At 37.4% G+C, this 12,619-nt stretch overlaps 1 protein-coding gene across 10 annotated transcripts in view; it reads right to left on the bottom strand.

Annotated features, from left to right (window-relative positions):
• Positions 1 to 12,619, bottom strand: part of LDAH (lipid droplet associated hydrolase) — a 176,441-nt gene that overhangs the window by 91,148 nt on the left and 72,674 nt on the right. For all 10 annotated transcript variants that reach the window (XR_007355975.2, XM_075126395.1, XM_075126394.1 and 7 more), the window contains one exon: positions 11,006 to 11,175. Coding sequence is in view for 9 of the 10 variants with exons in the window: in XM_075126395.1 (XP_074982496.1) it covers positions 11,006 to 11,175 (170 nt within the window). In the remaining variant the exon portion in view is untranslated. The remainder of the gene's footprint in view (positions 1 to 11,005; positions 11,176 to 12,619) is intronic.

The following is a 12,619-nucleotide window of genomic DNA, read 5'->3' as shown; positions in this document are numbered from 1 at the left end:
TGAAATATGAGAAAACACAGCAAATTCCTTGACACATTTTTTAGTTCAAGGGAGTAGGATTGAGGCCTTCAAGGTTGCAGGATCTACCATTTAGTACTATTGAAAGTATCCGGCTGTAGGAGTCTGTTGAAGGTACTGATAATCTCATCCATGTCATATTGCTGTTTGCCTTTCACTTATAAAGGTCTCTTAGTTCTTGTGGGATTTTAATTTAGCTTTGAGAGATCTCATAAATTTATCTGTTTTGGTCAGCAGGTGGTCTCTCTCTAAGAAGTCTTTGCTGGCTGTGAGCTCTCGAAAGCTTGTTCTTGCTTTCTGCCTTTTCCCCAAATAGGATAGCTTTATGTTTGTCCTGGATTTTCGTATGCAGGTCGTTTTCCCTCATCTTCCATAATATTTGCCCAAATTCCTCCACAAACCTTTGCAGGAGCTTTTACTCCGTAGATGCTTCAAGGATCTTAACATTTTATTTGTTATATTTGGGCAGATTTAATAAATCACCTAACATTAGTTCTTGCTATTTCCAGATAGATGAAGGATTGCACTAGGATCTCGCAGCTTGGTTGAATGACTGTTCCTCTCAGCACCTACTCTGCTGCTTATGGGCAAAATAAACAAACTGAAGTCTGTGGGAGAATATACTCCTCATACCTTTGTCAAAGTAGATTTTGCAGCATCTGCAGATGTGATAGTTGGTCACCAACTGCGCTAAGTTTTAGTGTAATGACAGGCTCAGTCCACCTGCACCTACTTTCAAGGATTCTCAAAGATTTGTCATTTACCCAGACTTGATAACGGGTATTGCTGAAAAGTGACAGATATAATACAAAGTTTCCAATTCAGCAACATTCTTAAGCATGTGCCTAAGTCTCTGCTCAAGTGCTTTGTTGAATCAGGGTCAAATTGTGTTAGTTTCTGTAACCTCCCCTTTTCCTCATTCAATTTCCTACTGGCTGCTGATAATGGGAAGGGGATGGGTATATAGCAGCCCAACATTAAAGTTTTAAAATATGCTGAATTTATCTGGCATGATGGAGAGAAGGATTATAAAAATGCTCCTTTCCTTTCTCTAGCTTTACACTACGTTTTGTTATGGTTTTTCCAATTGCAATTTTATTTGCTATTTTATGCAATCCCCTCTCTTGAAATGTTTGTTAAATATTATTTCTACTTTGATCTGTGAAACAATTCTGTGTCTGCTGTCACTGGGTTTACGTTAAACTATTCCTTATTGTTTTCTGTTTTTCCTTTTCATTTAGTGCTTTCTTTCCCCCCCTTTTCATTTCCTTAATTTTTTTTTAACATTGCAGTAACATAAATTCAATATGAAACTACAGTCTCCTTATCTATTCGCCCTATATTTTCAGACCATGGCTTTCACTATAGTATCTGAGCACCTATGGTCAAGTCTCTTTCTTACCTATCAGCTATGGTCCTTGGTTAGGAGTCTCTCACTTCTCATTTCGGTATAAATCAAATATAACAAGTCTGTGTAAGCCAAGAAAATCTATTAATTTATTTCTCCCATGTCAGTGTTCCAGCACATGATGCACAGATCTACACAGTACAGCCGGCATGTTCCCCCAGCATAAGAAGAGATGCTTCTTTTGAGGAAATGCTTACCCAGAACTCTTTGCCATGCTTTAAGTCTGAGACAGGCCTACTCCTGCAGAGACACCGTTCAAAAGGCAGTAAAAAGGGCAGAGATAAATGTGTTTTGTGAGTGCAATAGAAGCTTTGTAACCATCAATCAAAAGCAAACCTGTCAATGAAGTCTAAGTTTCCTGAAAGTGATCATTACAACTGACTATGGTAAACGTTGATCACCATAACTGAATTAGACTCTATGCAGTGACTACAAACCCCTTGTACGAAGTGAAAACCTCAAAAGTGGGATCAAAACCTGTGTTCGTGTTTTCTGTCAGTCATGAGCTTGCTTTGCCTCTTTTGCAGCTTTTCAGCTGCTGTCTGGTTCTCAAACTATATGATTCATTCAGAGAACTCTTACACTGGCTAAGCTAAAGTTTCCTTTCAGAAAATGTTTTCTATAATGATGGCACCACGTGCCTGTTGGCTTATGTTCACAGGTCATAATCTCATCAGAAAAATAAAAACCCCATGACCCTTACACTCTTTCCGCCTATCCTTCCATGTTGCTGATAACATTCTGTCATTATTTCGAAGGTCAGACACTCACATAAGGATAATTCTAGCAGTTCACGTATTGTTAATAAATTTCCCTCTTTTGATCCTGTAGTCCCTCTTGGATTTCCAGCAATTCTATACTAAAGAATTTTGTTTTCTCATAAGAGGCCCTTATTTAATATTGTGGTGACTTCTTTCTTTCCTGTCATTATGAAAATACTTCCCAACTTCATAATCAGGCTTTCAACACAATTGAGTCTAAATTATTAACTCAAGGGGTCAGTGGATTGAATTTTGTATCATAATACATCACTTGGCAAAGGAATTGTGACTAACTTTTTATTTACCTCTGTTATGACCCAATCCTGCTCCCACTGAAGTCAATGGGAAATTTGCCACTGACTTCAATGGAAGAAGGTTCAGGCTGTTACTGAGGAACAAAAGGAGCAGTTCTGTGTGTGGAGACAGAAGTAGGTCTGTCAATTCACCTCTCAATCTTCTTTTTGAGAAATTAAACAGCATGAGCTCTCTCACTGCAAGGCATTTTCTGCAGCTCTGGAATAATTTTGTGGCTCTTTCCTGCATCCTCTCCAGTTTTTCAACATCTTTTTTAAAATGTGGATACTCAAACAGTACACAGTCGTCCTGTATTGTTTCATCAGTGACATATGCAGAATTAAAATCATCTCCCTTTTACTCATTATTCCCCTTTTTTACATCCAGGGATCACATTATTCCTTTTTGCCACAGCACAACTGTGGGAGCTCATGTTGAGTTAATGTCTACCATATCCCCTACACTCTTTCAAGACTCACTGCTTCCCAGGATACAGTCCTCCTGTGGGTATGACCTCCCCTGTAACAGAGGCCATAGAACATCCCCAAAATAATTCCTAGGACCTATCTTTTAGAAAAACATCCAATCTTGATTTAAAAATGGTCAGCAATGGAGAATCACCATGACCCAGAGTAAATTGTTCCAATAGTTAATTACTCTCACCGTTAAAAATTTACATCTTAATTCCAGCCTAAATTTGTCTAGCTTCAATTTCCAGCCACTGTATTATCTTACACCTTTGTTTGCTAGACTGAAGAGCCCATTTTTAAATATTTGTTCCCAGTATAGGTACTTACAGACTGTAATCAACTCCCCCTACAACCTTCTCTTTGTTATACTATCCTTGAATCTATAACGATAAGACAAGTTTTCTAATCCATTAATTATTCTCATGGCTCTTCTCTGAACCCACTCCAATTTATCAACATCCTTTTCGAATTGTGGATACCATGTCTGGACACAGTATTCCAGCAGTGGTTACACCAATGCCAAATACAGAGGTAACCTCTCTACTCCTACTTGTATTAAACAATGACCACCTGGGCCTGAAAAAAGGCCACCAGGGCTCAGTTGCAGGGAGGGTGCTCAGAGAGAAGGACAAGCTCTCCAGAGAGAGAACCCTTCCCAGAGACCACAGGCCTCAAGGAAGAGGGCTGTGCGATCCCTGAGCCCAAGGGCGGGGAAGACTTTATTTCAAGGTTATTTTGGGATTTAATGAAGTAGAACCCCAGCAGGGAACTTTTGTTTCACACTCATCTGGATTGTGTGGAGTTCTTAAAGGGCTCTGTGAGAAGGGAAACCAAGGCAGGGAGTGCCTGCAGCACCCCACTAGGTCAAAAAGGGGACTCTACAGGACAGGCACACCCCACAACAATCCTCATTTGATGATGACTCTGCCCACTGACGGCTGCTTTTTGAGAACTGTCAGTTAACCAGTTCTTAATTCATTTAATGTGTGCCGTGATACTGTGGAGTGCTAAATCTTAAAATCAGAATCTCATGCAGTATTAAGTCAAATGCCTTACAAAAATGCAAGCATAGTACATTTAAGTCGTTACCTTTATCAGTCCAACTTGTAATCCTGTAAAAAATGAAATCAGGTTTGTATGACAAGACCTATTTTTCATGAAACCATGTTGACAGGCATTAATTATATTCCTATCCTCTAATTTATTATAGGGCTGTCAAGCGATTAAAAAAATTAACCGCGATTAATCACACTCTTAAACAATAGAATACCATTTATTTAAATATTTTTGGATGTTTTCTACATTTTCAAATATATTGATTTCAGTTACAACACAGAATACAAAGTGTACAGTGCTTACTTTATATTTTGATTACAATTATTTGCACTGTAAAAAAACAAAAAGAAATCATATTTTTCAATTCACCTAATACAAGTATTATAGTGCAATCTCTTTATCATGAAAGTTGAACTTACAAATGTAAATTATGTACAAAAAAACTACATTCAAAAATAAAACTACGCAACATTTTAGAGCCTGCAAGTCCACTCAATCCTACTTAATGTTCAGCCAATTGCTCAGACAAACAAGTTAGTTTACATTTACAGGAGATATTGCTGCCCGCTTCTTATTTACAATGTCACCAAAAAGTGAGAACAGGTATTTGCATGATGCTTTTGTAGCCGGTGTCGCAAGATATTTACGTGCCAGATGCGCTAAAGAGAGTTCATGCTTCATCCACCATTCCAGAGGACATGCATCCATGCTGATGATGGGTTCTGCTCGATAACAATCCAAAGCAGAGCGGATCGACACAGGTTCATTTTCATTATCTGAGTCAGATGCCACCAGCAGAAGATTGATTTTTTTTTTTTTGGTGGTTCAGGTTCTGTAGTTTCCGCATCAAAGTGTTGCTCTTTTAAGATTTATGAAAGCATGCTCCACACCCTGTCCCTCTCAGATTTTGGAAGGCACTTCAGATTCTTAAACCTTGGGTTGAGTGCTGTAGCTATTTTTACAAATCTCACATTGGTATCTTCTTTGCATTTTGTCAAATTTCCAGTGAAAGTGTTCTTAAAATGAACATGCACTGGGTCACCATCCGAGACTGCTATGACATGAAATATATGGCAGAATGTGGGTAAAACGGAGCAGGAGACATAGAATTCTCCCCACAAGGAGTTCAGTCACAAATTTAATTAACACATTTTTTTTAAATGAGCATCACCAGCATGGAAGCATGTTCTTTGGAATGGTGGCTGAAGCATGAAGGGGCATACAAATGAAAATGAACAGGTGTCGGTCCGCGCTGCTTTGGATCGTTATCAAACACTTGTATGAGTGAACTGAAAAATACTATTTATTTTATCATTTTACAGTGCAAATATTTGTAATAAAAATAATATACACTTTGATTTCAATTACAACACTGAATACAATATATAAACGAAAAAGTGGAAAAACATCCAAAATATTCAATAAATTTCAATTGATATTCTATTGTTTAGCAGTGAAATTAAAACTGTGATTGTGATTAATTTTTTAATCGCAATTAATTTTTTTAGTTAATCACATGAGTTAACTGCAATTAATCGACAGCCAATTTTTTATTAATAAAACCGTGTATTGCCTGGAAATGATTTCACACCCAGATCATCCTACTTGCCCCTTTTTAAATATTGATTTAATACTGATTTAACATTAGCACTCTTCCAGTCTTCTGGAATTTACTTGTTATTCCAAGATTTATTAAAAAATTAATATCAGCAGATAAGAAATCCTAAGCCAGCTCTTTTAAGATTCTTGAGTGAAAGTTACTGGGGCCCTCAGATTTTAAAATATTTATCCTTAGTAGATTATGTTTAGCATCCTTCTTGGTTACTGATGGACTAGAAAGTACTTCATCATCTTCACGTGATACAAGCACATCATTCTGCTTTTCCAAATACAAAACAGAAATATTTACTGAACATTTCTGCCTTTTCTGCATCTTTTTACCATCTCCATCCAAAAACAGGCCTAAACCATTGATAAGATTTCTGTTGTTTCTAATACACTAAAACTCCTCTTTATTGGCCTTAGCCTTCCCAGCCATTCATTTTTCTCTGATATCTTCAGCTTCCCAATTTTCTATACTTTATAGATTCTAATTTAAATTCATTGAATTCTAATTTAAATTAATTGCTGTTTCCCCCTTTTTCCCCAGCTGCTTCTTTTATTTCTAATTGATGCTTTCACTTAGCTGATGAGTGCAAATCTATACATACTGTTATGCAAACCATTTATTTTCTTTTACTATAATTTTCTCCATATTTTTTAATAAAGTCTGTTGTACAGGCAATTTGCTACAGTCTGCCCTAAGAGAGTGTAAAACCCTACACCACTAAAGAGAGTGGCAAAGGCTAAGGAGGTTCTGGAGGTCTCATCAGAAGGGGCATGGGCAAAGGTGTCCTCTTCCAATGAAATGTGTCACAAAATGGCTGTGAGCAGGCACATACAAGAGGAAAAGATATATCGAGGAGGGACTGAGATTTGAAGGGAATGTTGGTGACACCAGGCATTCTGTCTTACATGGCAGCTGGACTGGCCAATCTTTGGATACAGAAGATTTCACTTGAAAGAATTCATTTTGGTTGCCCAAGTTTGATTTTAATCCTAAATGCTCTCAAGAACTTTAAGAACTGCTGGATTCCTTGGGCTTAAAGGCAGATTCTAAACTGGAAGAATGGACAGTAATATATATCCCATTATTAGAAAAAGAAAAAAGAAGATAGTAGCAACCTTGGAATTGTAGACCAATAAGCCTTCTTTCAGTACCAGGTAAATTAAAGGGAATGATAAAATATCTATATGAGCATAATATGAGCATGAATAATCAGAGAGTGACTTTTGTAAAGGAAAATTGTGCCTCTCTTATCTACTTGATTTTTCTGGATGCATTAAAAATAAATAAAATACATACATAAATAATGGACACAGGAGATTTGGTTGAAATGATGCATATGGATTTTCAAAGTCTTAGATACAATCCCTCCCTCTGTGACCATTAAGTCCCCAAGACTGTGAAGAAAAGTAACTAATAATGGGGTGAGAGGCAAAGTTCACTCATGCACTAGAAACTAGTTAAGAGACAGAAAACAAAGAATGGGCATAAAGGATCAATTTTCAACATTGCAAAAGGTAACAGTGAGGTGCTCAACAATCCATATTAGCTATGTTTGATATTTTATTAATGATCTGAAAAAGGGGATGAACTGCAACAAAATTTGCATATGGCACAAAATTACTTAAGTTAGTCAAGACTGGAGAAACGTCAGAGAGACTCAACAAAGCAGGGTTATTGGACTGCATCAGGGTGGGTGAATTCATTGTTGACTAATGTAATGGAAGATACATTGGAAGAAACAATTTGAACTACTCAGACATGCTGCTGGATTCTAAATGAGCTGTAACCACTCAGGATAAAGAGCGGGGTGTACTTTGCACATGGAATGGGATAACAGTGTTTTCAATCAATGATGCCCTCAAACTTGAGTTCAGTTCTGGTCATCATCATCATCATCTCTCTCTCTCACACACACACACACACACGAGAGAAAAGACTGGGTCTGTTTTGTCTGGAGAAGACTACCAAGAAGGGTCATGGTAAAGGCATTTGTTCTAGTTCAAAGAGAAGTTCTATTGTCTGTGTCACTCAGAAGGTCAGAATAAATGATCACAGTGGTTTCCTTCTGGCCCTATAATCTATGAACACCAAGGAATGACTGGCACAGTGAGGGTAAATTAGCTTGTCCCATTTTCTCTCTCCCCCCCAATACAAGAATATAGGGCCATCCAAATAAAAAAAAAAAGAGGCAGCAGAACAAACTGCTAAAAGGAATCACATTTTTCGTTTTACCCAGTGCACAATTAACCTGTGGAACTCACCACTACAAGGTATCACTGAGGCCAAGAGATTAGCAGAATTCAAAAAAATATTTATTTGTTTAGACTTATACGTACATCCATTAACAAGGAAAGCCTATTCCTTGCTTTGGGTACTCTTTGACTCTTCTTAAATACATACCCATAAACCAGGCCATTCATTTAACTGTCTATCCATTTATACTGATACTCAGCATCTGGAGAAAAGGGCAAAATGCAGTCATTTGGAGGGTTATTCCCACCCCTGCATTTTCTCATTGGAGATACCATTGGCAGAGTCTCCCGTACTACACAGTAGCAGTCACACAGAGGACACAGAGAGAAACTCCTACTTGGAATTCTGACAAGAGGACTGAGGCCAGCAGGGGATGCAGCTGTGGCGATAGGGTGATCCCTGACAATATCCCCATACCATTCCTAGCTCTGATGTCAAACTCTAGCACAGCTCAAAGCCTCCAGAGTTCTGGCTGAGGGGCAACCATGGAGTGCAAGAGAGGCTGCAGGACAATGCTACTGAGATTTCACTTCTTCCCTTTCATGCCTGCCAGCATATTCTATCAGGTTTCTCCCATCACTGTTCACAAAGAGGACAATATTTGATTAGATTATGACAGTGTTTTAAACTAAGTACCAAAAATTAAACCTGCTAAATATTCACTAAGGATATAAAAACTAGTGAACTGCTAGAATATATACAACACATTAAGCTCCAGATCAGAACAGTAAAACATGAGCAATGAAAGGTTCATAAAAAGCAGTGAATTTAAGACCAAACCAAAAACTTATACAATAAAGGAATATCACAAAAGAACTATACAAAAATAAAACCAAATGATCTAGCTACTAAACTACACATATGTGCTTGAAATCTTGTGGGAATCAAATATTCCAGTAAAAATAAAAAGGGAGATGGAAACACAAGTTTCTTATTATCACACTTCATACATTATAAAACATAAGTTAACTTATTTTTGGCAAAAGGACAAAGGTTGCACAACACTCTGGCTTACACAAATATTTTTTTATTGTTAAATGCATCTTAAATGTAGCATGTCATAGATTAACTTCAAGCACACATTGCACAGTGCAGTTTCAGTGTCCTAAAGATACCTACGTTTCAACACATTGACAAATATCATGCTGCCAGTATCCACCGGGCCAGGTGCAACAAAAATTACTCAACAATTCATAGTTAATGGAAACCAGATAAAACAATTTGAGTAATAAAATCATACATATGGAGAGCAAAGAAAAGTTGATATTTTTGGACAAATTACTGCAATTGATATTTTCTAGAACACTCCCTTCTTGCAAAACAAACAAACAAACAAACAAACAGTTACACAAGTTCCTTCAGAAAACTTTGTTTATAATCACAGAATGAGTTATGCCTGTGGAACTAGATTGGGTTAAGTTAAGGTTTCAGTTTTTGAAAAAATTGCTGTTTCTTTTAGAGGGGGGGGAAAGCTTGAATGGGAGGGGACATGGTTACGAAGAAGTGAGTGGATATATATATATATGAGCATTGCATTCCTGCTCCCGTCCCGGTAGGGAGTTAATATAAAAGAAGAGGTGAATATTTGGGAGGAGGGGAAGTGAAGAATCTCACTATTATTAATTCTTGTGATTTATTGCTAAGAGTTGACAGTATGCTAGGCACTCACATTCAAAGGAATGTCCCTGCCTGAAGTCACTTGCTATCTAGAAAACATTAGACACAAAGGAGCTCACTGAAAATGTTGATATATAAAGGAAAATGTGAACACCAGATATGAGATCTTCCCCCTCTCACACATCCAAACTTCTCTGCTTAAACTAGGTCTATGCCAGAAAAGCAAGAATTTTTGTACATTTGCATTTCATTTAAAAAGAAAGACTGTCCTAACTCTACTACTACTGACACTTTATATAATTAAAAATGTTTAAATCTCTAATTCATTTTTCACAATTTATGCTTTTTTTCATTTACATTTAGCATTTTATTCATCTTCAGACAATAAGAGCAGATTGACCCATAACACTTCCCTTAAAAAATGTCAATTTTTGTTATTAGTTAGTTTGAGTTTTGGGTTCTCATGCAATAACACAATGCAGATATCAAATATCTAGTGGTCTCAGCACAGGGTTATTAGCAAGGAACTCTGGAATTTCAGTCCGAGTACCATCACTACCTCCTTCTAACCTTGTGCAAATCAGTTAACTATTCTGCCTTTGTTTCTCTTTCTGTAAAATGGAAATATTTACTTTTCTGGTTTACTAGGATTTTGTGAGGTTTAATGTTTGCAGATTGCTCTGATGTTATGAAAGCACTATGGAAGCCCTAAGTATTCTTATTCTTAAACATTTATATTACAGTAGCAATTTGAGACTGAATCAGACCCTCATTTTACTAGGCTATTATTCTATTGGTTATTATTTGAATTCATGGCACTGGTAGTGGATGTTTAAATAATAAATAAATATTCAAGGAAATTTTGAAAAATTATGCAAACATTTTGACACATATTACCATAGGCTTTTCAAAACACATTAATTAGGTGCATGTTGATCCTGAAACTAGCTAGTAGTATCCCTCTTAATGAAAAAAAAAACACCTTATCCATGACATGCAGCAGCATATATGTTATGTGATCTTCCATTCAAATTATATATTGCATAATATTATTAAAATGTAAACATATCAAACAGCATCACTGCCAATAATGACATTTACTACTGAATTACCAAACCAGATTACTCAAGTTAATTAACGTTCATAGCATCCTTTGAGATAGATCAATCCTGCACAAATACCTACCTCATCTCACAAATAGGGAATTCCTACTATTCTGAGTTGGCAGCAGTTCCCTATACCTCTTTTGCAGGGGTGTAAATTGCTACGCATGGTGCTTTACAGTGGAAAAATCAGAGCATATATTTCTGTATCACTCTCTTCTTTTCTGGAGTCAGACACTCACGAAAAGTAACTGAATGTCATTTACTTTAATAAGACTTGGTCTGAAAGTAGGGGGGATGCTGCTTCTACACAAAGGATGTGGAATCATATTATTGTCTTTGTTGATTAATCAAATGCAAAGCGTGGGGGATGCTCTGCTGAGCAACACCACTTCCCTTCCCCAAGGCTGACATACCTGGAGTTCCGATGCCCGCTTCATCATTTCAAGGGTGATGTAGCAACCAATTGAATGACCAATCAGCACAAGCTTCATATCTTTTGGCACGTTCTTTCTGAGGAAGTCCAACTTGTGCTCAATTTGTCCGTGAAGTCCAAAGACATCCTCTAGCTCTTTAATATCCGTGTCTGAAAAATAAAACAAATACACATTCTTTTATTTAAGGGCATTTCCACGAACTCATCTCTCCCCACTTCTCTAGGAAACTCTCTGAAATGAAAATAATTTGTAATTTTGAGTGATCACCCACTGATAAACATAGACCTTCATTATGACCTGCACAGGATGTGAAATGTTGCATCTAACTGAGGAAAGGGAAGGACTCAGCAACCCAGGGAGCTGGGAGCACAACACCCCAGAACGATGCTCTCTCTTCAATGGCTTTTCATTCAATTCAAGATCAAATTCAAGGCTTTGGTCCTGATCTTCAAAGTCCTCTATGGACTGACTCAGGTTCCTCAGGGACAATTTACCCTGTGTGATCATGACCTACCACAACAGCGGTGTACCACATGAACAATGGAACCAGAAACCTAAGGATCAAATCTAACACACTCAAGATAGAACTTTTTCTCCAAACAGACCACAGTTGTGGAACTTGTTTCCAGAAAAGGTCAGAAGGATCACGAACCTTCGGGCCTTCAGTGCATAATATAAAATCCACTTCTTCAACATCACGCTCTCCACCTTCAAAATAACCCTACCAAAATCTCACATTTAAAAACACAGAGGTGCTCGCGCACACACCAAGAGAGAGGTATACACAGATTGTTTTGAGTCCACTTTAATAAACTTGTAAATATATTTACACAAGTTCTTAGAGTTCACCAATCACTGCATCCGATGAAGTGAGCTGTAGCTCACGAAAGCTCATGCTCAAATAAATTGGTTAGTCTCTAAGGTGCCACAAGTACTCCTTTTCTTTTTGCGAATACAGACTAACACGGCTGTTACTCTGAAACCAATCACTGCTAATTCTCTGCTCCACCAAAGACTTTGTGTAAGCCCAGGCAAGTGTCTCAGTGCCTCAGTTCCCATCTGTAAAATTGGGACAGTAGCATCTCCCTACCATGAAGGAGTTTTGTGAGGATAGATACATTAAAGACTGTGAGGCACTCAGATATATTTAAGTACCAAAGAGAGAGAGAGAGAGAAACGTGGACAGGGCCAAATTCTCATTTACAATACTATACATAGAATAAATGACATTTATACCCTCTCTTTAAAGGCCCTTTCCACAATATAAAGGGGGTTGAGCATAAATGAGAATCTAGTCCACAATACTGCTAATGCTGACATCAAAGTTTTAAATCCATGTACAGTAAATTTCTTGCCAATCACAGTCAGCAGTTTTAAATACTAAAATTTTTTCACATTAATGCAGTAGCCACTTTCCTAGATGGAACGAGCTGGTACTGTACTAGACGACCTTTTTGGTTGCCTATATAAAATGACCTTTTGATGCAAAATGATAATTGTTAAAAGAAAATAATGTATCCGAATATCTCCCCCCCCCCCCACCAAACCTCAAGCAAATTACCACAGAGTTTGCCACAGAAAGGGCTTTGTTCA

The sequence above is a fragment of the Caretta caretta genome, chromosome 3 (genome assembly GCF_965140235.1).
Source record: "Caretta caretta isolate rCarCar2 chromosome 3, rCarCar1.hap1, whole genome shotgun sequence".
In the NCBI taxonomy this organism is placed as follows: Eukaryota; Metazoa; Chordata; order Testudines; family Cheloniidae; genus Caretta; species Caretta caretta.
The sequence above is the reverse complement of the archived record's forward strand: the minus strand, read 5'-3'. Positions and strand labels throughout refer to the sequence as shown.